Here is a 25,609-nt window from a genome sequence, read left to right on the forward strand (position 1 = left end):
CATGTAACTTTAAAAGAACAGATAAATGTTTAAAATGATGTACGATAGAAATTATTATCCATCTTTTTTTCCGTAAGAGTGGGCGTGACCAATTGTTAGTTGAATGGGTGTGGCTTCCGGTCTCATCCGCCTCAAGCTATTTTTAGCTGTACAAAACAGCTCATTTTACTACTTGAAATTGCAAATTGGTGTCTTACTATGTAATTTTAATGTATTTTCTTAATTATGAACACACTGCTTGGTAGTGCAAACAGTTTTACCATTTACTGCATGTTGTTATTCTTCTTGTTATTTCCCTATAGCGGATAATGAACCGGAAGTCTCTCCCATTACTTTCGCGTTAAAGAAAAAGGTGGATAGGTTAAAAAAAATAATAAGACCAATAAGACATTTTACCCTGAAATGTGCATCTTCGAGCATTACAATTACACTTAATTCACATGAAAAATGCAAATTACTAACCCTTCCCACACGTGAACCAGAAAACATCGCCATTTCTGGTTTTGAAAGGCTAAAATGTGGCCCTTTCCTTGTTCTGCTTGAATGGATGATAAATCAAAGCCTTTCTTTTAACATTCTGCATCCTTGATAAACTCCGACTGCCCCGTGACGGTCCCGTTACCACAGCAACTACAGCATCCCAGGTGCAATCCTTCTGCTTAAACTCTGAGCACCTGTACCAAACATTAGTTTACAGTTTCACAATTCCCTCATGACACATACGATCCATGAATGAAGTGGGCGTTCTAAAGTTGCACAACAGTCTGTCGGATTTCAAAGGAGATTATTTACAATAATCAGTATTCAGATAGGATGAACAATTCATTGATAATAATATTGCACGGCAGGTGTTTGCAGGGATTAATGACTTTTTATTGAGTAGTTAGTATATTTTTATTGTAAGTAAATACACAATCACTGAACTGAAATGTATTACATATACTGGAAAGTCACACATACCCTATACAGAAGACCATGTGACAACTTGCCCCGGTCTCTTCTATACTGTTTTATGTAACTCAAAAAATAAAACTCCTAACTAGAAGGCGATAGCTGAATAAGAATAGAAAACATAAATAAGTGCATCGACATAACAGCCAACTCTTTTATATCATGCACAGTTTAGAGTGAAAGATTAGAAAAAAATCTTTAAAGTGGGGGTGGTGGGGTTTAATTAAGGTTTCACATTAGTCGTGACGTAAGCAACCCACGAACTCACGAGCACGACCCTGCGTGTCCCACCTCGAGCTCAAAACAGACGCAGCGCGCGCTCCGAGCTGCAGCACGCGGAACGGAGCTCCTCTCTCAGCTTCTTCAGACTGCAAAGAAGACAAAAGCCGTTCCGGATAGCATTAGGAGCAGAAAACATCTGTGTGCATCATGAAGTTTGCGGCTTTGGTCTGCTTGGTTGTTTTTTTCGCTGCTGGTAAGTGAAATACTATCATGTCCACAAAGAATAATATTTCAGCACCATGGTCAGCGACAAGGCAATTTGCTGCTGAACAAATAGATCATGATGGAAATTTTCTTTGAGCGGTTTTTGCATGAGTAAAACGTATGGATAATTGGTGATATTGAGATGAATGAGCTTTTGCATTGCATTTTGCACAAATATAATTCAAGGCTTTTACTATCTCAGATGGAGAGTCTATACCAGTTGAGCAGGACAGCCGAAAAGAGGATCTGGTATGTTGTATCTTCTATGTCTGTAAGATGGGGAAAAAAACAATGCACTTATTGTTGTACTCCTTTTGGTTAAAGCACATACTTTGATTTCAGCTTACCCAGTGTTTAGTTCACATCCTTTCGAAGACGCTGTATAAAAGTGATGATACTCCACTGCATCCAGAATGCAAAAACATCCTTACACCAGGTACGCTACTTTGCATTGTTAACACTGTGTTGCTTCATTGAATTTTTCTAGCATAACTCTGTTTGATCCTACATCTAAATCCATTAAAAATATCATTTAGACACATAACGTGAGAACAGTCAGACTACATTATCATCACAGTTTATAAACTCAGTACATCGTGCTTGGTGGATGAGACAGTTACGGGTCAGTGGTTTCACTCTAAGACTGTGGTATAATAATAGGATGTATTCATGCAGTGTATAAGCAATGGAGTGAAAATGAGTTGTGAGTCATTTGCATGTGTGTTCTATGCCCATTTTTATCTCTCCATGAATTTAGGATCAGGTCATTCCTCGGTTATGAAAAACGAGGAACAGGTGGATCAAGAGGAGCTTAAAAAGCCAAGAGGAGAGCCTAAAGTCAAGGAGGAGGAACTCATTGAAGATCTTCTTAAAGCTAACAAACGAGAGGAGGTGGATGATGAACGTAGCCAGGAAGAGTTCCCAAGTTTTGTTAAAAGAAGAATCAAAGACCGGCGTGAGGAAATGGACGATGAACGTAGCCAGGAAGAGTTCCCAAGTTTTATGAAAAGAAGAATTAAAGAAAAGCGGGATGAATTTGATGACGAACGTAGCCAGGAGGAGTTCCCAAGTTTTATGAAAAGAAGAATTAAAGAAAAGCGGGATGAATTTGATGACGAACGGAGCCAGGAAGAGTTTCCAAGTTTCATGAAAAGAAGAATCAAGGAAAAACGTGATGAAGTGGATGATGAACGAAGTCAGGAGGAGTTCCCAAGCTTCTATAAAAGAGGCAACAAGCATAAACGAGAAGATCCTGATGATGAGAGAAGCCAAGAGGAATTTCCCCAGAAAAGACATTTTTCCGTCCTTTACAAGCGTGATAATCCCGATGAGGAGCGCAGCCAAGAGGAATTCCCTTTATATGAATACAAAAGGAGTCGTCTTCTGACCAGCAGAGAAAAACGTGAAGAACCGGACTTTGATAGAAGCCAGGAAGATTTTCCAAGTTACACCCACAAAAGAAACTATGTCAATGGAGAAGAAGAGAATGAAGAGAGTGAGGAAAGGGAGAAGCGGATCTGGAAGCCATCACATAGATACCACCACAAGAAAAAGCACCACAAACGTAGTGAGAATGAGGGTTTTGAAGAACCAGACTATGACAGAAGTCAAGAAGACTTCCCAAGCTACAGCCACAAAAGGAGCTATGGGGATGTTGGGCACTACAAACCAAATGAAGAGTTGCTGAATGAGCAACTTAATGAGGACTTAAAGAGGTCTGAAGAATCAGAAGAGGTAGATGAGGATATTGCAAAACGATATTGGAAGCCAACCCATAGGTACCACCATAAGAAGCACCACAAACGGGACTCATCTGATGAGGATTACGAAGAAAGGCCACTGGAAAAAAGGTATGAGGACTCCGAAGAAAGTGATGAAATGGAAAAAAGAATCTGGAAGCCCACACACAGATATCACCACAAAAAGCATCACCACAAGCGTGGTGACTCCATAGAGCTTGAGGATGAAGATGAACCCATCTCAGAGAAGACTCACAGTCTCAATGCCCTCAAGCACCATTCACCTGAAGAGGAAGAAGAAGAGGAAATTGTCCATGAGATTAATGAAAAGAGGCATCCCTTAACCAGCCAAGAGGAGGAAGATGAGCTAAAGAATAGGCACCAGAGTTCAGCAGAAGAGAAGCAGGACAGGGAGGCTGCGTTGAGGTACCTAACAAAGAAGAAGAATGAGTTAGAGGAACGTCTACTTAACAAAGGCGACGTCTATGAGAAACGCTCCCCATGGATTTACAGAGGATACTACCATCCAGCCTGGTACAAAAGAAGCAACAAGGTGGGTGAAAGTACTGATCAGCACCCCTACCGCAACCTAGAGGACCTTGCCGAGACCCTTCGGTACAAAAGGGGACTGCGTTCTCAGGAGGAGTCAACTGAGAAGGACAAGGGTGTCCCCCAACAGAAGCTTATCACACCAGAGGAGGTACAGTCTGATTGTGTAATCCAAACGACAGTACATTTATTACCAGTGGTTACGAGTCTTTCTCTTAACACTTGTTAGGTCTAAAATCACAAGACCTCCAACCACTAAGCCAGGGATAGGCAACGTTGGTCCTGGAGTGCCAATGTCCTGCAGAGTTTGGAGCTAAACTCTGAAGGACAGCAGCACTCCAGGACCAACATTGCCTATCCCAGGGCAAGGCCGATGGTTCCCAACCCTATTCCTGGAGGTCCCTTAACAGTAGAGTCTCAGAAAAAGAAATGTGCAAAATTTTTATCCTAAGGGGTACAACACTATTTCAGTGGGGCAGTACCCTTAAAGCAGGGGTCACCAAACTTGGTCCTGGACGGCCGGTGTCCTGTAGAGTTTGGCTCCAACTTGCCTCAATACACCTTTCTGGAAGTTTCAGATATACCTAGTGAGACCTTGATTACCTGGTTTAGGTGTTTGATTTGGGTTGGAGCTAAACTCTATAGGACACCTGCCTTCTAGGACTGAGTTTAGGCACTCCTGCCTCTCTGTACCCCTAAAGGTTCATAGGGTAGAAAAGGCACCAAGTTGTCCCTTTAAGGTTACTGCCCCAGTGACAAGCTGTTGCACCTTACACACCAAGGACGCCAAGTCCTGGAATGAGTGTGTCAGAGAAGAGATAACCAATATGTCCACTTTTGGGGAAACTTTGGGAATGGTTTGGGGACCAATGCACTAGGTCAGGAGTGCCCAAACTCGGTCCTGGAGGGCCGGTGTCCTGCATAGTTTAGCTCCAACCTCAGACAGACACACCTGAACCAGCTAATCAAGCTCTTACTAGAATACTAGAATCTTCCCGGCAGGTGTGTTGAGGCAAGTTGGAGTCCTGCAGGCACCCCTGCACTAGGTCTTCAAACCTGCTTCTGGAGACTGTCCAGCTTATTTCCAACCTGCTACAACACACCTGTGATTTTCAACCAATTCTCAGGTGTTTGATTAGGGCTGGATTTAATCTCTGCAGGACAGCAGGACTCCAGAAGCAGGTTCGAAGACCTCTGGACTAGGTTTCACAACCTCAATTTAACAGATAGCCTCACTGAGCTTTAAGGTCTACATGTTTTAGTACAAATGGGAATGGAAAAAAAAGCATTCACCGACCCAAGTCATGTAGGATTAGACAGGAAAAAATGACATCAACACAATCAAGACTTGCTTCATGGAGCTCTTGAAGTTAAGGCCAGATTTTCCGCTTGAAGTAGCTTTTTTACATCTCGGCTTGCTAGACTTCAACATGGATAGGCTGAGTGACTAAGAGAGGACGTGGGTAGATTTTAACTCTCCTTTCAGTTCTTTAATACATACAACTCTAGCTGCACCAAAAAGTAGCAATAACTCCATCATGATTGTCTCTCCGGTGACTACTTAAGCCAAATGTTGTCCTATTACAAGGACATCTGAGTTATCCGATATGCCCGCAAACTATGAAGTAATAATGCATTTACTTAATGGTGTAGAGGGATAGACTCAGCATGCTAAGAGCTTCATTCCTCATCATGACAGGGATATTGAATAACTAAAGGTACTTCCTATAACTTTCCTACTGGGAATGTGGAAATGGGATATTTCACTGACTAGAGCAACACAGTTTCCTTCATGCATAAACAAACAACCATTTATAGCTAACTGCAATGATTGCATACACACAGAAAACATCTCTGGGGACTGATTAAGGCATTCGTTTTTAAGCATCACTTAAAAGTTATGAAACATAAGCAATGCGTTTACTTCTTGTTCTTTTCTTTCAGTTAAAAGAACTTGAGAAACTGGCCTCTGTGGATCAGCAGATGAAAGAAACTTAACCATTCCTAGAATGAGCTGAGACATCATCTTCGTGCACTGCCTGATTTGATTTTCCATCAGCTTTATGTGTGCTTACTTGGGCTGCTTTAGATGAATGCATTATATGTCGTACCTGATTACAACTGCATTAGACTTTTGTTATTAGTGTAAGTCAGTGTTTAACGTGAGAGTCTGAGAAACAAGAGAGTCTATAAAAGGCAAAACATGCTTGATAATGTCATGTGAATTATTTCTCTTTATTACATTCTAAAATAACATAAAAAAACCAAAATGCCCATGTACTATTGACTGCAAATTTGACTGCATTTAAGAGCATGCTACTTAAAAATTGCTGTTGTTCTTTATGGCCTTCAACAGAACCTCTCCATTCTGGTTTGCATTTAATAAAATGTGTAATTATGGGACCAAAGCCGATGAATGTGGTTATCATTTATGTTTTGATGGTGGAAGTTGTTTGAAAATGATTAAAACAGATAAACATATGGTTGTGCAATGATGCATTTTGTGAGCAAAACTTGGATATTTGCCAACTGCAGAGGATGCCAAAAAAGCACCGCAAGTTTTCCTTCCTCCACATCTTGCTAAAAACACAAATAAATAAGGATGAGAACATTTAGCTCTTAAATGCAAATCTTAAATGCAAAAGCAGTAGTTAACGGACTATGAATAATAAAGTCGTGCAACTCGTACAGAGAATAAAGCACTGCCTGAATGTGTGAGTCCAACATTGATTTGGTTTCTTTTCACTTAAATAAGTTAAACTAAACTAATCGCCTAGGCAGAGCTGTCACACGATGAACTAATCTCATCTAGTTTCAGCCTCTTGGCAACAGGCTCCTCCGATTTGTGCTGATGCCTAGCTTTGGCAGCGTCTGAAGCGACTGTGGTTCCGGACAGGAGATACCCTCCACCTCCACTCATGAGCAGCACTGGATGAGTCCGGTTGGGCAACACCTGGAACAATTATAGAGAAGTGAATAAGTCAAAGCCTTCTAGGGGTGGGTGGTGTGACCAAAGTCTTATTTCACAGCATGAGTCATCTTATGTAATAGTAATTATATTGAAATGTGTCTGTTTTTGCTGGAAATGCAACAAAAAAGAAAATTCAAGACACAATAACCATGACAAAGCAAATTTTAGCCTAAAAAGGATATTACATAAAGAATACATTTTTATTTTTTGATATTTTAAACTTGACACACACTACCATTCAAATGTTTTTATGCTCACGAAGCCTGCATTTATTTGAAAAAATACAGTAAAAACAGTAATATTGTGAAATATTATTACAATTTAAAATAACTGTTTTCTATTTTAATACATTTTAGAATGCAACTTATTCCTGTGTTGCAAAGCTGAATTTTCAGCACTATTACTCTAGTCTTCAGTGTCACATGATCGCTCAGAAATCATTCTAATATGCTGATTTGCTGCTCAAGAAACATTTATTATTAATATCAACATGGTTCGCAAGGAATAGCGTAAAATGAATTCCTTGAACTTGAAAGGACGTTTCAAGCACTACTTTTGTGATTTTCCAAGAAAAAAAAGGGATTTTCTTTGTTTTATTTTTATAACTGTACTGCCTTAATTGCTTGAAGTTTTCTATTGTTTAGGGGAAAAAAAAAAAAAAAAAAAAGAAAAAGCTCCGAAATCCTGATCTGAAACAAATGATTCGCCATACGTGCTCCAAAGTTCTGCTCTAAAGCAAAAGATTCACCAACCGGCTCCAAAGTTCTGATCTAAATCAAATGATATGCGATTCACGCTCCAAAGTCCCAATCTGAATAATTATTCGCAAACCATCATTTCAGATCATGACTCGGAGCACGAATCATCAGAATTTTGTTTGACGCAAATCATTTGATTTTTGATCAGGACTTCAAATCATGTTTCGCAAATCATTTTAATTGGATTATTCAATTTGCAAAATGATTCACGAACGCATTCCGATCTAAATCAAATTATATAGATACGTGCTATGAAGTCCTGATCTGAATCAAATGATTAATCGCAATAAGCAAAGTTACGATCTAAATCAAATGATTCGCGAACCCGCTCCGAAGTCCCGATCAAAATCAAATGATTTGTGATACGCGATCCAACTGGACAGCTTTGAAACAGTGAATCATTTCACGATGCAATGGTTTAACTCATTCAATGTTTTGAAAAGCTCCATTTCACCCACTACTATGTACTTTTTAAAATCATTACAAGCAATGTCAAAATTCTAAAATGAACGGCTCTTTTAATTTGATCTGGCTTTTGCTAGTGAATCGCCTAAAATGAATGATCTAAGTAACGAGTTTGAATCAATCAGATTCCAGCATAAATGACTCAATTGATTTGGTTCATCTTTTTCTCTTTTAGCACCTTCAGTTTTACACAACACTGTAAGTACTACTACTGGCTTAGCTTGCTAGTTTTATGACATTAACCAAAAAGCTTAAAAAAAACAAAAAAAAAAACAACGTGTAATTTGTGCATGAAAAAACATGTGCTTATTGAAAAAAAAAATTTAACACTTATTTCATAAATATACTGCCTTTTAATAATTCAAGCACTTTTCAAGTATCTCTTCAGGAATATTTCTATTTTTTAGGGTTTTCCAGGCCTTATATTTCAAAAAGTCAAATTCAAGTACTTCAAGCATTTTAAGCACCTTGTACAAACCCTGTTTCAATGTGTAAAAAAAAACATTATTATTTTCATTATAACATAATATTTTTGTGGAAATGCATCATTGATGAATAAAGGTATTTTTTTCCTTTCTTAAAAAAGGACTGACCCCAAACCTTTGAACAGTAACATAAATAAAAAGATTAATATCAAATTCAAGACTGGCATTAAGGCAAAAACAACTTATGAAACACCTCATGTAAATATAGCGCACCAAAAAAAACCCAAAAACAAATATTATTAAATACAGACAACTCTCTGTGTACGGGATAAAATAAAGAATTACCTGGTAATGCCTGAGCCAGGAATCTGTTAACCTGAGACTGATTGCTCCTCCTTGTTCCCTGAGTTTTGTGTAGCACTCAATCAGCGGCTGTCCAAAAGAGATCAGACAGTAAATATTGCACAAGCAGTTATTAAAACACTGGACTTAAATTGAATATACAAATCTTTTTTTAAAGTGATGGTACTCCATGATGTATGGTACTTTTTAGGCATAAATTCTACTTCACCAGACATTTTGAGATATTGCTAAATAACATGTTTGGATGAACTGCCTCTTTAACAACACTTGTCAAACAGAGCTATTTTACCTCTCTGTACTGGCAGTAGACTACAAACGGTCGTGATGGTGCTACGAACTTCAGCAGACCCAATAACACAGGACAGGGGTGGAAACGACTAGCAATCACCAATCTGAAACAAACACTTCAATCAGCATTCACTGGAAGACTATATACAAAACAGCTTAAAAACCAATACAAAATATGACATGACAAGACTCATCAATATCACCATACATTACTTTCATTAACGGTCAATCGAATGTTTTCCTCTTTTGAAATCATATACAAAATGCACACTTAATCATATTACGGACTACCAAGAGATTTGGAATGTCTATGAGTTTTAAATGCGTTTAGGGCTGGACAATAGAGCTAAAGGAGAACACCACTTCCAGAACAACAATTCACAAATAATTTACTCACCCCCTCACCTTACTCACTCACAGATGTTCATGTCTTTCTGTCTTCAGTCATGAGGAAAATTATGGCTTTTGAGGAAAGCATTTCAGGATTTTTCTCCATATAATAGACTTCACTGGTGCCCCAATTTTGAACTTCCAAAATGTAGTTTAAATGCAGCTTCAAAAGGCTCTAAACGATCCCAGACGAGGAAGAAGGGTCTTATCTAGCGAAACGATCGGTCTTTTTTTTTTTTAAATAAAAATGTGTATACTTTTTAAGCACAAAAGCTTGTGTAGCACAGGCTCTGGGATGCGCGTTCATGTACTTTTGAATCAAGTCGAAACGTCACGCAGAACCACAGACCCAGTGTTTACAAAGCGAATGTGCAAAGACTAAGAAAGTGCAAGTAAGTCAAACGCTGAAAAGGTACATCGATGTTGGACGATTCTGAAGTTGTAGGAGAAAATAAGATGAAGTTTTTTGACATACTGTATCTTTTTGAGCCGGCGTACACAGACGATGATGTTGCGACTTGTTCTTCCTGAGTCACATTAAAGATTTGTTCAAAATGAACAAATCGTTCAAGAATGGCCTGTATACATGCATCCCAGAGCCTGTGCTACACAAGCTTTTTTGCTTAAAAAGTATACACATTTTTATTTTTCGAAAACAATGACCGATTGTTTCGCTAGATAAGACCCTTCTTCCTTGGCTGGGATCGTTTAGAGCCTTTTGAAGCTGCATTTAAACTACATTTTGGAAGTTCAAAATCAGGGCACCATATCAGTCCATTATATGCAGAAAAATCCTGAAATGCCTTCCTCAAAAACCATAATTTCTTTATGACTGAAGACAGAAAGACATGAACATCTTGGATGACAAGGGGGTGAGTAAATTATTTGTAAATTGTTGTTTTGGAAGTGGAGTTCTCCTTTAATCATATTACAGACTACCAAGAGATTTGGAATGTTTATGAGTTTTAAATGCGTTTAGGGCTAGGCAATAGAGTTAAAAATAATAATTTAGCTATATAACATAACACAAAACATACCCATCTGCATTTCTGCCCTCTAACAGAGCAGCAGCTGAAGCTAACTTCTTCCTCTTCTCCTCCATCTTCACCTTTTTCTCCTGAGCCTGTAAGGTTAGAAAGACCAAATATATTACATACGTGTAAAATGTTTAAAAACTCTTTGTTAAAAAAACACTTTTTCCACCCTGACTGGTTAAATTATCCCACTAACAATGTTCAGTGTATGCACAGGGATCAAACAAGAATTCTGTTTTTGCTTGTTCTGTTTTCTTCACACATCTCCTTCCACACATTTCACCTCAAGCTGCTCTTCTTTTAAACTTTTTGTCTCCTTGGAAACCAAGATGACTTTTGAAAACACTCAAAAGGGGAAAATATTTGATCATTGTAAGAATGAGGAATGAGAAATGAGGAATAGTCATAATTTGAGAAGAGAGAAAACATAAAATAAAACAATAAAAATAATAAAATCTTATTTAAATGAATAAATATTGTTTATTAAGCCATTTAAATTATCTTTAAAAATATATTTTTAATATTAAATATATTTATATAGTATATTCATATATAATAAATGTATTAATCACAAATCCTTTCTTAAGCAAAGTGTAGGGAGAGTGTAAATAAGAGATTCATTGTGCAGTGTAGAGAGCTTCGTTGATTATAATGGAACTTTGTGAGATCGCAATGAACTAAGATGAGTGACCACTTTTAATGATTTTTAAGGGCGTTTGTAAATGAGATACTGATTTAATACAACAGTTAAATAAACAAGTTAATATTAAAAATAGTTTGAAATAAGTCACAACTGAGCTGCTGTGCATCTCCATTCAAACACAGCAGTGTTTCGTTTATGGACGAACATGCATTTTTAAACGATCTAGTAGTCACTTGCCTTATTCCTGAATAAATCAGCCATTCGAATGAATCAAATGAATGATTCAGTAATGAAATTCAGATTTAGTGTCATTTTTAAAGTGTCTTTTCAGTTATTTAAATAATTTGATATTTCTGCATTCAAAATTTTATATTCAAAACATTCATCTCAACATGAGTTAATGAATTTGATCGCACTCACACATATGAAAATAAACCTACAAGCCACTTTTGTGTTCTTCTATGCCACCTCTGTAGTACAAATTAATTTTGTTAACACTGATTTAATTTGATTGGTAACTTATTCTTGTTCTACTTGTTCTTATTCTGTTGTTTTAATATTAAATTTTAAAATGTTTAAAAAATTATAATTTTTTGAAAATTCGACATAAAAGATGACATACTTTTAATAAAGTTAGAAAAATGGCATTACAAAAGTAAAACATTCCCCTGTAAATCACTTTAGGGAGTCAAATATAACCTCGTAACTGGATGGCAAAATTTTTTTATCAGACTTTTTGATTATTGCTTTTGATTATTTTGATTATTGTTCCTAAAATTTTGACTGCTCCTAATTTTAAGTTAGGAGCACAAGTGCTCCTAAAGAGAAAAGTAAGCGTAAAGCTTATGATGTATGTTATGTTTTCTTCTCTTTTTTTTTCTCCATTTTTAATATTAACCATAAACAAAATAAATAAAATAAATAAAATAATAAAAAAAAAAAAATCTGGGACAAAAAGTGGTTCCAGAAACACCCAACCATGATGTGATATATGCATGTACAAGTCACTGGAAAAATCTTACCCTCTGTTCTCGCAGTCTTTCTCTCTCCGCTCTCCTCATTTCTTCTTGTGGGTCGACGCTGACCTCCATGCTCTGAGGTTCTGAGTTCTTCTCCTCAGACACACCTGAGGTTTCCTGAGAGGACTCGGTACGTCCATTCCCGCTGCCATTGGCCTGAGAGTCTGCATCTTTCTCTGACAGATCCAGGGTTCCTGCTAGCAGAGCGTTAACTTTACATAAAGGGAACTCATGCAGCGTCTCATGGAAGTGTGATGGAAAGCCGAAGCTCTCCATGCCGGCTCTCGTTGGGCCTCCACTGGGATACATCTGAATCACTGAGCCATACCCTGAGAAGCACAAACATCTAGATCATCAGTACAGTGTAATAAAGGTTGACTAATACAAGTTTTTCTAAATGTGGGTAACCATTAACAATCAGTTAATAGTTACTAGTGTCTTCCATAGTATAGCATGTCACACTATGGAAATCGTTTAGTTATCCACATTCTTCAAAATAGCTTTTCATGTTAAACAGAAGAAAGAAACTCTTACAGGTTTGGAGCAGCTTTAGAGTGAGCAAATGATTTTTGCATGAACTAATGCTTAAAGGAAAGTGTGATTACCTCCCATTCTCTCCATCACTGAACCCAACACAAGTCCAGCACAAGTCTCAAAAACAATGATTTTACTGCCAGCGTGGATGTTACCCAGAGTCAATATCTGGGCCAATGTGTCATACCGCAGGTGACTAAAAGAGAGCAAAATATTTACAATATAGTATATATTTATATTTTCAAATGTACAAGAACAGAGGTTCCCAAACTGGTAAATCATAAAAATATACAAATAATTAAAGCATAATTATACAAATTAAAACTCTTTTCTTTTAAAACGTTTAAAAACATAAAATATTTTGAAAATTTTACATAAATGATGACATACTTTAAAAAGATATATATATTTTGTTTATTTGCATGTGATTTTCTGCAGTGTTGTTAATGCTAACTAAACTTTCAATTAATAGAAATAAAGCTGAAATAATATAATATATAAATAAAAAAATATATTAATAGACATAAAACAGAAATAAAATAACTAATTTAAAGTGTTAAAATGACTGAAATGGAATTAAAAATAAATTTAAGCTACAAATAAATATATTTTAAAAAACAAAAATTAATAAAAATGACAAAGCGCATACATTTATGAAAACTAACAAAAATGAAATAAGCAGAATGAAAACTGAAAAACTAAATAAATAATAATATATAAATAATAAAAATAAATGCAGAACAGGGACAATACAAATGTTTTTAAGTTTATTAATCCAAAATCTAAATTATTAGGTCAAAGAAGATCAGATGACAAAAAAGTTTGGAAATCCCAGTACTAGTGTGTGTGTGTGTGTATGTATATGTATATGTATATGTATATATACACATATATATATATATATACACACACATATATACATAGTATACTTAAAAGCAATGAAAGTATAATTAAAAAAATATTTAACTAAACAATAAATTGTGCAGTTGTCAGTTGATTGTCAGTTAACTCATGGGTAAAAGATCACTTACCATATTTTCCCTGGTTCTCTGCCGTGGTACATCATGGCAAGGAGTCGAGTGGAGGGTTTCAGGATTGTTATGTCACTCTCGTATCTGTATACACAAAAGCAAACCACCTACGTTATGTTTTCCAAGTGATTGATAAAAAATGAAATAAAAACGGTTTGAACTCACTTCTTCTTTTTCTTCTTGATGTATTTCTCTTGAGCAAATTCAGTTTTGTCCTTGAATGTTGTACTATTGTCTATGAGCTGCTGAACAATCTCCTTAAACACACATAAAAGGACATGTGAGCAAAATTTATTTGCAACCACATATAAACACATAAAAACCTTTATAAATAACAGCAAAAACTGTTCAACCTGCTATTGAGTGCTGTTGCTTTTTCTATACGTTATTATGTCTTTCCATTCAATACAATAAACATACTTTTATAGGGACATTTTTTTTTTCTAGTATTTCTTCCATTTTTCTTCCCCTTTCTTTTTATTTTTAATAGGAGAAGCCCAGAGTGAACAGATATGAGCTTACAATATTTGACCAGTGATCAATTAAAAGTGACTCGAGACAAATTTGGAGACCGGAAAGTACAAAATGTTCTTCAGAAATGTTTTGGCTAACATGCATCCCTAGAAAAATGTACTCAAGTACATACCTGGCCCTTTAACCCTTGCTCTTTCAGTGTTTCAATATCATCTCTGGTCAGTTTCTGAGATCTGCCATCATCCACTATATGTCTGTTATCCTGGCCTGCTTCCTTAGAATCTGTATCAGGAGAAATGAGAAACATCATCTCATCATGTCACCGAGAAATTAAATAAATCTACAGATAACAGCACAAATCTACAGCATCAGTACCCAAAGAGTCTCCTGTGCGTTTTGCTGCCTTGAGTTTGAGTGAACCGCCGGCTTCGATTTCAAACATGGTCCCATACAGCTGCCCGACTGCTTTGTCCAAGAAGAACCACTGCTTCTCAAAGATCACTTTCCTGAGACACCAAATACACAAAAAGCACTTAACAGGAGCAAAGTGTGAATGTTTTGCCACATTTAACAGACAAGGTTATTAATGATTAACCTTTACATTAATGATTATTCTTCATATTATTACAGTGGGCCTTAAAATCATAGACCTTGAAATGCAGTAAAACGTTTTGGTAGTTTTTTTTTTCAGTCAGAACAATTTGAGGTTAAAAATTGACATGAAGTCTTAATATTTGCCATGTTCTCCTTTTGCAGATACACTGCAGAATGCAATACATGTCTTCTGATTCTTTAAATTATATGTTTCAAAGCCATAAAATCTTTTAGGTTCAAGTTTAATTTAATTTTTGAAACCCCGACTTTTAATGTGGTCTCACATTTTAGATCCAACTGTATACAACACATCAAACTCTCTAGACTAAACTAATAAGACATATTTTTGGTTAACTCACTTTTTATTTTCGATCTGCACTGATTTGAAGACATCTCCTCTCTTTAGCACAACATAGTCTCCATAACTGATTCTGCTCTCAGCATCACTGTCATTCACACACTCCGCCATTTACTGCGATCAACGCGGATAAAGACGGACCGGAGAATATTTAGAACCTAGTTTACACTTTATCTAACCCAAAGCAAAAACTGTAATGTCTATGACTGCAAACAAAACAGTAATTTCACACAAGCGATGCTTCCTTCCCCACGTGTGTTCTGTCACTTCCTGTTGCGAAAGGCCAGTTAATCGAGCGCTGATTTCCAGAGCCACAGGCAGCCAGGAAGACTAGTAAGTCACAGATCAAAGCGATTTTAGTCAGTTAAAACTGAACGTGTGTATTTAATCTGTACTCACGTTTACTGAAGTGAACTTTACATTAGATTTATACTAACAAAAACTACTACCATGGTATTAGCGTTTCTACAAACTATATAGCACTTGAATTTAAGTATCTTTGATGTACTTTTATAGTTATATTTTATTTTTATATTATCTGTGTCCTTTACATTTTTAGTCATTTCTTGTGTTTTTGCCACTTTTATACGCTTTTTTAATATATATTCGGTTCGCGGATCGCGAGTCATTTGATTAATCGCGACTTTGGATCGCGAATCATATTATTTAGATCGGAACTTCGGAGCAGGTTCGTGAATTATTTGCTTTAGATCAGAACTTCGGAGCAGATTTAAGAGTCATTTGATTCACACTGGAACTTCGGGCTCATATCGCATTTAATTCAGATGGGGCTTCTGAGCGCGGATTGAGAATCATTTGATTTAGATTGGAAATTCGGGGCGGGTTCAGGAATCATCAGGAGCGTGGATTGGGTTCGCGAATCATTTGATTCAAATGGGATATTCTGAGCGGGTTCGCGAATCATTTGATTCAGATCAGGACTTCTGAGCAGGTTTGTGAATCATTTGATTTAGATCAGAACTTCGGAGCAGATTCGAGAGTCATTTGATTCACATTAGAACTTCGTGCGCATATCGCAAATCATTTAATTCAGATAGGGGCTTCTGAGCGTGGATCGCGAATCATTTGATTTAGATTGGAAATTCGGGGGGTTCAGGAATCATCAGGAGCGTGTTGGGTTCGCGAATCATTTGATTCAAATGGGATATTCTGAGCGGGTTCGCGAATCATTTGATTCAGATCAGGACTTCTGAGCAGGTTTGTGAATCATTTGATTTAGATCAGAACTTCGGAGCAGATTCGAGAGTCATTTGATTCACATTAGAACTTCGTGCGCATATCGCAAATCATTTAATTCAGATAGGGGCTTCTGAGCGTGGATCGCGAATCATTTGATTTAGATTGGAAATTCGGGGCGGGTTCAGGAATCATCAGGAGCGTGGATTAGGTTCGCGAATCATTTGATTCAGATTGGAAATTCTGAGCGGGTTCACGAATCATTTGATTCAGATCAGGACTTCGGAGCAGGTTTGTGAATCATTTGATTTAGAGCAGAACTTCGGAGCAGATTCGAGAGTCATTTGATTCACATTAGAACTTTGTGCGCATATTGCAAATCATTTAATTCAGAAAGGGGCTTCTGAGCGTGGATTGCGAATCATTTAATTTAGATCGGAAATTCGGGGCGGGTTTGTGAATCACCAGCGTGGATTAGGTTCGCGAATCATTTGATTCAGATTGGAAATTCTGAGCGGGTTCGTGAATCATTTGATTCAGATCAGGACTTCGGAGCAGGTTTGCGAATCATTTGATTTAGATCAGAACTTCGGAGCAGATTCGAGAGTCATTTGATTCACATTAGAACTTCCGGCGCATATCGCAAATCATTTAATTCAGATGGGGCTTCTGAGCGTGGATCGCAAATCATTTAATTTAGATCGGAAATTCGGGGCGGGTTCGCGTGGATTAGGTTCGTGAATCATTTGATTCAGATTGGAAATTCTGAGTGGGTTCGCAAATCATTTGATTCAGATCAGGACTTCGGAGCAGGTTTGTGAATCATTTGATTTAGATCAGAACTTCGGAGCAGATTCGAGAGTCATTTGATTCACATTAGAAATTCGGGCGCATATTGCAAATTATTTAATTCAGATAGGGGCTTCTGAGCGTGTATCGCGAATCATTTGATTTAGATCGGAAATTCGGGGCGGGTTCGCGAATCATCAGTAGCGTGGATTAGATTCGCGAATCATTTGATTCAGATTGGAAAATCTGAGCAGGTTCGCGAATCATTTGATTCAGATCAGGACTTCGGAGCAGGTTTGTGAATCATTTGATTTAGATCAGAACTTCGGAGCAGATTCGAGAGTCATTTGATTCACATTAGAACTTCGGGCGCATATCGCAAATTATTTAATTCAGATAGGGGCTTCTGAGCGTGGATCGTGAATCATTTGATTTAGATCGGAAATTCGGGGCGGGTTCGCGAAGCATCAGGAGCGTGGATTCGTTTCGCGAATCATTTGATTTAGATTGGAAATTCTGAGTGGGTTCGTGAATCATTTGATTCAGATCAGGACTTCGGAGCAGGTTTGTGAATTATTTGATTTAGATCAGAACTTCGGAGCAGATTCGAGAGTCATTTGATTCACATTAGAACTTCGGGCGCATATCGCAAATTATTTAATTCAAATAGGGGCTTCTGAGCGTGGATCGCGAATCATTTGATTTAGATTGGAAATTCGGGGCGGATTCGCGAATCATCAGGAGCGTGGATTAGATTTGCGAATCATTTGATTCAGATTGGAAATTCTGAGTGGGTTCGAGAACAATTTGATTCAGATCAGGACTTCTGAGCGGGTTTGCGAATCATTTGATTTAGATCGGAATCTCGGAGCGGGTTCGCGAATGATTTGATTCAGATTGGGACTTCGGAGCGAATATTGTGAATCATTTGATTCAGATCCGGACTTCCGTGTGCGTACCGAATCTTTTATTCTTATTTTATTATTTTTTTATTAAACATTACAAAACATCAAACCATTAAGACAATTATAAAAATTAAATAAAGAAAGAAAGTGTACACGGATACAAATTCCTTAAGAAAATGAACCATGGTTATGTATAAAAGTGTAGTATGTTTTTTTTTTTTTTTTTTTTGGCGTATTTGATTACCATTGGTATAACCACAGTTTTACTACAAATACCATGCTTAAACTATAGTTAGTGTAACAAAACCATGGTTAATTTGGGGTTACCATGTTTTTTTTATTTTTATTTTTTTAGTAAAACCATGTTAAATTTTCATAAGGGATGTGTTGCCAGGTTAACAAATAAAACGGTAATAAATTTACATCTTAAGAGGACACATAGGATGAATATAGAGATGCAGTTCTCACTGCTTTAGGATTAACAGAGCTTTGGATAGTTTCCATATTGTCTAGATTTTTGTTTATCTATGTTAATGAAGTGATTTAGCTATATTCTCTTTTGAGCAGTCAAACACTCCAAAGAAAACATCTTTAAAACTGCTGCTGTAATGTTGTTGGTTTTACATAGTCAAAATTGTGTAATTATTTTCTGATGAAAATGCCAATACAAAAAAAGCTTTCTGTATGAATTATGAGTATGTTAGCTACCATAGCTATAAATAAAGACTTCAGACGAAATGAAACTATGATCATAGTCTATTATTAATGCAGAAATGTTAGTAGTTGGATAGGAAGGGTAGTGTTCTCTGCTGTTATGTCAAAATCAAACCTTCATCCTAGAAAACAGCTGTTAAGTATATTTCAAGTATCAGAAATTGTCAGTGCTTGATTATGAATTTCAGACAAAATTGGACCTCATAACGAAAGTGATTGGATTTATTTAGACTATTTTCAGATTTTCCAGTCAACATAACGAAAACAAAATCACATGAAACTAAATAAAATTTAGACTTTAAAAGAAACAATTAAACTGCAAATATATCTTTTCAGACAACAAGCCAAAAGCTTCTATATTTTTTGTGAAGCATTTAATGTAAACATTTACATTTGAAAAACTGAACTATAAAAAGCATTTTGTTAGTACAAAACTTCAAAAACCCTGCAGTGGGAAACTACCAACTCATTTAAGTCCAAACTCCACCACATCTATTACACAAATTCATGTATGGAAATGTATGCTGTAAATTATGCACAATGTTCAGATGCAAAAACAACCCATACAGATCTCAAGAGTCATTTCCCAAATACGGATTGAATCATTTGACTTGTTTACTCTCTTGTGCACGAGGCTCCTATAAAATGACTTTGGCAAATTTAAAAAACACTATGAATTTATTCTTGCTTTTCTAAAGGCAGGAGTTGATTTGAGGTCAGTCTTGTCCTCCCGTGAGCTTGTGGAAGAGTTCTTCATCTAAAGTTTCATTTTGGTCTTTTGAGCGCGTGGAAAGGAAAATGTAGCCTCCGATATACTCGTGAACCACTTTGCAGTCGCAGCTCTGGCAGGAGAACGCAATCGACACGCTCTGGTCAAATTCGATGGCCACCTGTAACAGCAATAACACACTCATAAATCAAATTCACACCAGCCAAACAAGTTAAAGTTGTTTGAAGCACTTTATTCACCTGTTTAATCTCCCAGTTGACATTCCATTGTTTCATGTTGGAGAACCTCCAGGTGGTCACCGGCAATCCAGTTGACATGTCGATGCGGATCAGCTTGTTGTAAGAAATTCCCAGGAGCTCATCCTTCTTGCTTCCTCTGAATCTGTGGCACAAAGTCAAAAGATTTTAATCATATTTCATAGTTAAAGAGCTCAAAAACCACATTCTGACTTTGAAGGATGTTACTGTCAGTCTGTTGTTCAGCAAAATTGTCTGACAAAATGACATTATGATAATTAATTATCTAACTGAATTATGCATACATAAAGAACGTGCAGTACATCCAATTTTATGTTGGACATATTCATATTTTAGTAACGATAATCATAATAGCACATCATTTTTTACCCTTATAAATGAAGTACAGTGGAAGTACAGAAATGACATCACGTGATAATCGTAACTTTGAAGTGGGTTCATGAATCCTTTCATTCAGATCTGGACTTCGGAGCGCGGATCGCAAATCACGAATTATTTGAATCATATCGGGACTGAGTGTGGATCACAAATCATTTGATTTAGATCAGAACTTCAGAGAGGGTTTGTGTCTTTGCAAATCATTTTTTTCAGATTGGGACTTCGGAGTGCATATAGCAAATCATTTGATTCAGATCAAGACTTCGAAGTGTGTATTGCAAATTATTTTAGGTTAGATCGGAACTTCGGAGTGGGTTCGTGATTCATTATTCATTTTAGAACTTCGAAGCAGTGATCGTGAATCATTTGAATTTGGATCGGGACTTTGGAGCATGGATCATGAATCATTTGATTTCAATCGGGACTTCCGAGAGGGTTTGCGTCTTCGCAAATCATTTGATTCAGATCGAGACTTTGGAACACGTGTTGCAAATCATTTTAGGCTGGATCGGAACTTCTGAGTGGGTTCTTTAATCACTATTCATTTTAGAATTTTGAAGTACAGATCACGAGTCATTTGATTTAGACTGGAACTTCGGAGCAGGTTCTGGAATCATTTGATTCAGATCGGGACATCAGAGCAGGTTTGTGAATCTTCTGATTCAGAATCATCATCTTTTGATTTTAATCATATTTCATGGTTGAAAAAAGAAAAAAGTCTGACAAAATAATTAATGAAAACTCATATTTAACATGTGTTTGAATGATTCCGTATTCTGATTTTGTAGAAACATCTGAGAATTTTCCATATATTCCATTTTAAGCATCATAAACTGTCAGCAGTTGATTATGAAATTGGCAAAAAGCCAAAAATGGACTTATAATAACTATTTATCCAGGCTATTTTCAGATTTTTCAGTCAAAATACCCAATGAAAACTAAATTACAGTAAACAGAAAAAAAAGAATCTTTAAATGGAATTTTTCATAACAGGCCAAATACACCTAGATATTTTGATGATGTGTTTAATCAAAAAAAAATGTTATTATATTTCATGGCTGAAAAGCTCATAAAATAAGCCAAATGCAGCTAGATGTGTTTAATATAAACTTTTGTAATGTTGAAAAAACTGAACTATGAAAAGCATTTTGTTAGTTCACAACGAAACTTATATTTCATGATTGGGCTCAAAAACCACATTCAGGCTTAGAAATTTGGTCTAGGCACAGAATCAAGTAAAATTGTTCAGTGAAATTACCTGACAATATAGTACTTGATGCCAAATTCAGGCAAGGACTGCCATGCTTGGATAAAACGCATTTTGGCCTCCATGAGGGAAAGCTGGGAAATATTGTGATGGGCCTCCAAGATTCGTGTGGTCAGCTGAAATGAGAAGAATAAATAGGATTTTTCCCCCTTGTTGCAAAGTAACGCCAATACAGATCTCAGATATCCAATGAAGACACAGCATAATAAAAAAAAAACAGTTCAAGCCATATCTTGTCCTTTCTGTGGGTGGCAAGATTGTATTTTCACCTGTTTGGTCTTGTACTTCTTTGCATAGCGGGGAGAAACGAAGCACTCGGCATTCATCTCCATGGACTCTACGTCTGGCGTTGCCTGGCCAGGAGGAGGCGCTAGACTCTTCATCTGCAGGAAGGACTGGATGTTCTTCACCTCGGTGCGGTACGAGCTGTAGGCCATCGTCTTTCCTTTGGAGGCCAAAAGACAGGCAGCTTTCCACTTGGCGTACTGTGTTTCCTGTTTTCAAAAGAAACAAAATGCATTCACCTCAATTTTAACATTCATGAAATAACAACTTTTATTCAGTGCACCACAACCTGCATATAAAACACAAATATAAAACTCACATTCTCACAGCGGATGTAAACCTCGTTCATTCCATCAGCGGCTGGCAGTAACAGCTTCAGGCCGAACTTCTTCTCAGTGACGTTGACATCAGGAATGACCTCACATCCTGTACAATTAATGATGCATTATTACTGATGCATTGGCTTTATTAAAATGAACAATCTTCTCTCTGATTGGCCGTTCACCTCGTAGATGGAGTTGCTCGATGGGTTCTTTATTTGCAGACTCTTTGTTTTTGTAGTAAGAAATGGTGGTGTCCCTAAAAACAAACCAGTACTCCTTATACGGCTTTAATGTCAATCGCTTGGGCCTGTAAAGCAAAGAAATTAACAGATAAGTAAACAGTAAACTATAGAGTTCTGTTTTGAACATGGAAACATACACTGACCAAAATTATAAACGCAACACTTTTTTTGCCCCCTTTTTTCATGAGCTGAACTCAAAGATCTAAGACTTTTCTATGTACACAAAAGGCCTATTTCTCTCAAATATTGTTCACAAATCTGTCTAAATCTGTGTTAGTGAGCACTTCTCCTTTGCCGAGATAATCCATTCACCTCACAGATGTGGCATATCAAGATGCTGATTAGACAGCATGATTATTGCACAGATGTGTCTTAGGCTGGCTACAATAAAAGGCCACTCTCAAATGTGCAGTTTTACTGTATTGGGGGGGTCCGAAAACCAGTCAGTATCTGGCGTGACCACCATTTGCCTCACGCAGTGCAGCACATCTCCTTTGCATAGAGTTGATCAGGTTTTCTTCAATGGCTGTGCAAAGTTGCTGGATATTGGCAGGAACTGGAACATGCTGTCGAATACGCCGATCCAGAGCATCCCAAACATGCTCAATGGGTGACATGTCCGGTGAGTACACTGGCCATGCAAGAACTGGGATGTTTTCAGCTTCCAGGAATTGTGTACAGATCCTTACAACATGGGGCTGTGCATTATCATGCTGAAACATGAGGTGATGGTCGTGGATGAATGGCACAACAATGGGCCTCAGGATCTCGTCACGGTATCTCTGCATTCAAAATACCATCAATAAAATGCACCTGTGTTCGTTGTCCATAACATACGCCTGCCTATACCATAACCCCACCGCCACCATAGGCCACTCGATCCACAACGTTGACATCAGCAAACCGCTCACCCACACGATGCCATACACGCTGTCTGCCATCTGCCCTGTACAGTGAAAACCATGATTCATCTGTGAAGAGAACACCTCTCCAAAGTGCCAGATGCCATTGAATGTGAGCATTTGCCCACTCAAGTCGGTTACGACAACGAACTGCAGTCAGGTCGAGAGCCCGATGAGGATGTAGGGTGACCACCTGTCCCGCTTTGCGTTGTACCGCACAGCATTTTCACCCCTTGTCCCGCACGTCGCATATTGAGAAAATGAAGAAATTCTTTGGTTATGCAAACCGACTGTTGCAGCAACTGTCCAGGTGGCTGGTCTCAGACAATCTTGGAGGTGAAGATGCTGGATGTGGAGGTCCTGGGCTAGTGTGGTTACACGTGGTCTGCGGTTGTGCAGCCGGTTGGATGTACTACAAAATTCTCTGAAATGCCTTTGGAGACAGCTTATGGTAGAGAAATGAACATTCAATTCACAGGCAACAGCTCTGGTGGACATTTCTGCAGTCAGCATGCTAAACTTGCGACATCTGTGGCATTGTGCTGTGTGATAAAACTGCACATTTTAGAGTGGCCTTTTATTGTGGCCAGCCTAAGGAGCACCTGTGCAGTAATCATGCTGTCTAATCAGCATCTTGATATGCTACACCTGTGAGGTGAATGGATCGGCGAAGGAGAAGTGCTCTCTAACACAGATTTAGACAGATTTGTGAACAATATTTGAGAGAAAGAAGCCTTTTGTGTACATGGAAAAAGTCTTAGATCTTCAGCTCATGAAAAATAAGGGCAAAAACAAAAGTGTTGCATTTATATTTTTGGTCAGTGTAGTTTATGAATATGCTATAATTCAGTACCATTGTATGCATCAAATTAACATGGTATTATCGTCTATACCAAGTTAACAAGTTTAATAATCTTAAACTCACCTAAACAATTTAAGTGTATCCTCCAGCTTTGGAATGTCAGTGATGTCTTCCTGAAAAAGTTAAATAAAAAGTTAATACTTACACCGATATGATACTCATTACCAATCAAAATTTGGGGTCAGCAAGATTTTTAAATATTTTTGAAAGAAGTCTGTCATGCTCACCACAGCTGCATTTATTTAATCAAAAATACAGTGCAAGCAGTAATATCATGAAATAAAGTAAAAGTAAAAAGTAAAATTAAAAAGCATTATTAGAAATTAAAATTTGTTTAACATTATACATGTCTCTAGTGTCACTTTTGACCAATTTAATGCATTCTTAGTAATAAAGTAATAATTTCTTCAAAAAAAAAAGTACTGACCCCAAAGCTTTGAACGATAATGTCTAAACTAGCTTAAATTAGCCAGAAATTCATAATGTCATAAAGTCACTTATACCAGTATCTTATCAGCGTTCCGTCCTTCCAAGGTGGATTCTAAGTTTGAGAGCGCAGCTTCGACTTCATCAATCTCTGGTTCATTGGAATTATTCAGTGGCTCCGCTGATAAGGTCAATTTACAGATGTGATACTAGAAAAGATTCAAGTATTTTACATATCAAAAGTCAATTTAGATGCATAACAACAGAAAAGCATAAAAGCATAAAAACAGCACCCATAACTCGTTTGTTTAGTCAATAACTGTGATTAAGACTCAAAAGATACTGACATATTAAACATTTTGCTTTTGAATTTAAATATATGGGTAAAAACAAATTGAGTTTTAGTGAAGAATTATCATGATGCTCATTACAGGAGTTCACTTCAGAACAAAGTAGAACAAAAATTTACGGATAATGTACTCACCCCCTTGTCATCCAAGATGTTCATGTCTTTCTTTAGTCGTAAAGAAATTATGTTTTTTGAGGAAAACTTTTCAGGAATTTTCTCCATATAGTGGACTTCTATGGTGTCCGCGAGTCTGAACTTTCAAAATACAGTTTAAATGCAGTTTCAAAGGGCTCTGAACGATCCCAGCCAAGGCATAAGTGTCTTATCTAGCGAAACAATCGGTTATTTTCTGAACTCTGTTTTTTCTGGTTCAAGACAGTTAGGGTATGTCGAAAAACTGTCGAAAAATCACTTTGAAGTTGAGGGAGAAGTACTGACCCAGTGTTTGCAAAGTGAACATGCAAAGATCAAACACCCTTACAAAATAAGGTAAAACAGCGATGAAGGATGATTTTGAAGTTGGAGGAGAAAATAAGATGGGAGTTTTTCGACATACCCTAACTGTCTTGAACCGGAGTTCAGAAAATAACCAATTGTTTCTCTAGATATAAGACCCTTCTTTCTCAGCTAGGATTGTTTAGACCCCTTTGACACTGAACTGAAACTGCATTTTGGAAGTTCAAACTCGGGGGCACCACTGAAGTCCACATTATGGAGAAAAATCCTGAAATGTTTTCCTCAAAAAACATAATTTCTTTAAGACTGAAGAAAGAAAGACATGAACATCTTGGATGACAAGGGGGTGAGTACATAATCTGTAAAATATTGTTCTGGAAGTGAACTTCTCCTTTAAGTAAATAATGAGGTTTAGATTACAAACTTTATTATATGCTAACCTCACAAACACCCAT

General features: G+C 37.1%; 3 protein-coding genes across 5 annotated transcripts in view; 1 reads left to right on the plus strand and 2 right to left on the minus strand.

The window, feature by feature from the left end:
- The first annotated feature begins 1,241 nt into the window (after positions 1-1,241).
- Positions 1,242-6,206, plus strand: chgb (chromogranin B). The gene is made up of 5 exons (XM_051139188.1): positions 1,242-1,426; positions 1,640-1,686; positions 1,780-1,873; positions 2,195-3,876; positions 5,670-6,206. Exons 1-5 carry the CDS (start codon positions 1,381-1,383, stop codon positions 5,721-5,723), a joined length of 1,923 nt encoding a protein of 640 aa, XP_050995145.1. The 5' UTR covers positions 1,242-1,380; the 3' UTR covers positions 5,724-6,206.
- Positions 5,944-15,374, minus strand: trmt6 (tRNA methyltransferase 6 non-catalytic subunit). Its single transcript, XM_051139189.1, has 11 exons — positions 15,074-15,374; positions 14,496-14,626; positions 14,293-14,402; positions 13,812-13,903; positions 13,647-13,730; positions 12,687-12,811; positions 12,085-12,410; positions 10,423-10,508; positions 8,997-9,099; positions 8,690-8,776; positions 5,944-6,678 (listed from the first exon to the last, which is right to left on the minus strand). The coding sequence occupies exons 1-11, from the start codon at positions 15,181-15,183 to the stop codon at positions 6,499-6,501; spliced, it is 1,434 nt and encodes a 477-aa protein (XP_050995146.1). The 5' UTR covers positions 15,184-15,374; the 3' UTR covers positions 5,944-6,498.
- A 3,539-nt stretch (positions 15,375-18,913) lies between these two features.
- Positions 18,914-25,609, minus strand: part of fermt1 (FERM domain containing kindlin 1) — a 41,816-nt gene continuing 35,120 nt past the window's right edge. For all 3 annotated transcript variants that reach the window (XM_051092139.1, XM_051092140.1, XM_051092141.1), the window contains 8 exons: positions 24,427-24,558; positions 23,987-24,036; positions 22,100-22,224; positions 21,914-22,020; positions 21,579-21,803; positions 21,301-21,425; positions 19,647-19,788; positions 18,914-19,567 (listed from right to left, as the gene is read on the minus strand). In XM_051092139.1, the coding sequence (XP_050948096.1) occupies positions 19,394-19,567; positions 19,647-19,788; positions 21,301-21,425; positions 21,579-21,803; positions 21,914-22,020; positions 22,100-22,224; positions 23,987-24,036; positions 24,427-24,558 (1,080 nt within the window). In that variant the 3' untranslated portion in view covers positions 18,914-19,393. The remainder of the gene's footprint in view (positions 19,568-19,646; positions 19,789-21,300; positions 21,426-21,578; positions 21,804-21,913; positions 22,021-22,099; positions 22,225-23,986; positions 24,037-24,426; positions 24,559-25,609) is intronic.

Source organism: Labeo rohita, chromosome 20 (genome assembly GCF_022985175.1).
Source record: "Labeo rohita strain BAU-BD-2019 chromosome 20, IGBB_LRoh.1.0, whole genome shotgun sequence".
Taxonomy (NCBI): Eukaryota; Metazoa; Chordata; class Actinopteri; order Cypriniformes; family Cyprinidae; genus Labeo; species Labeo rohita.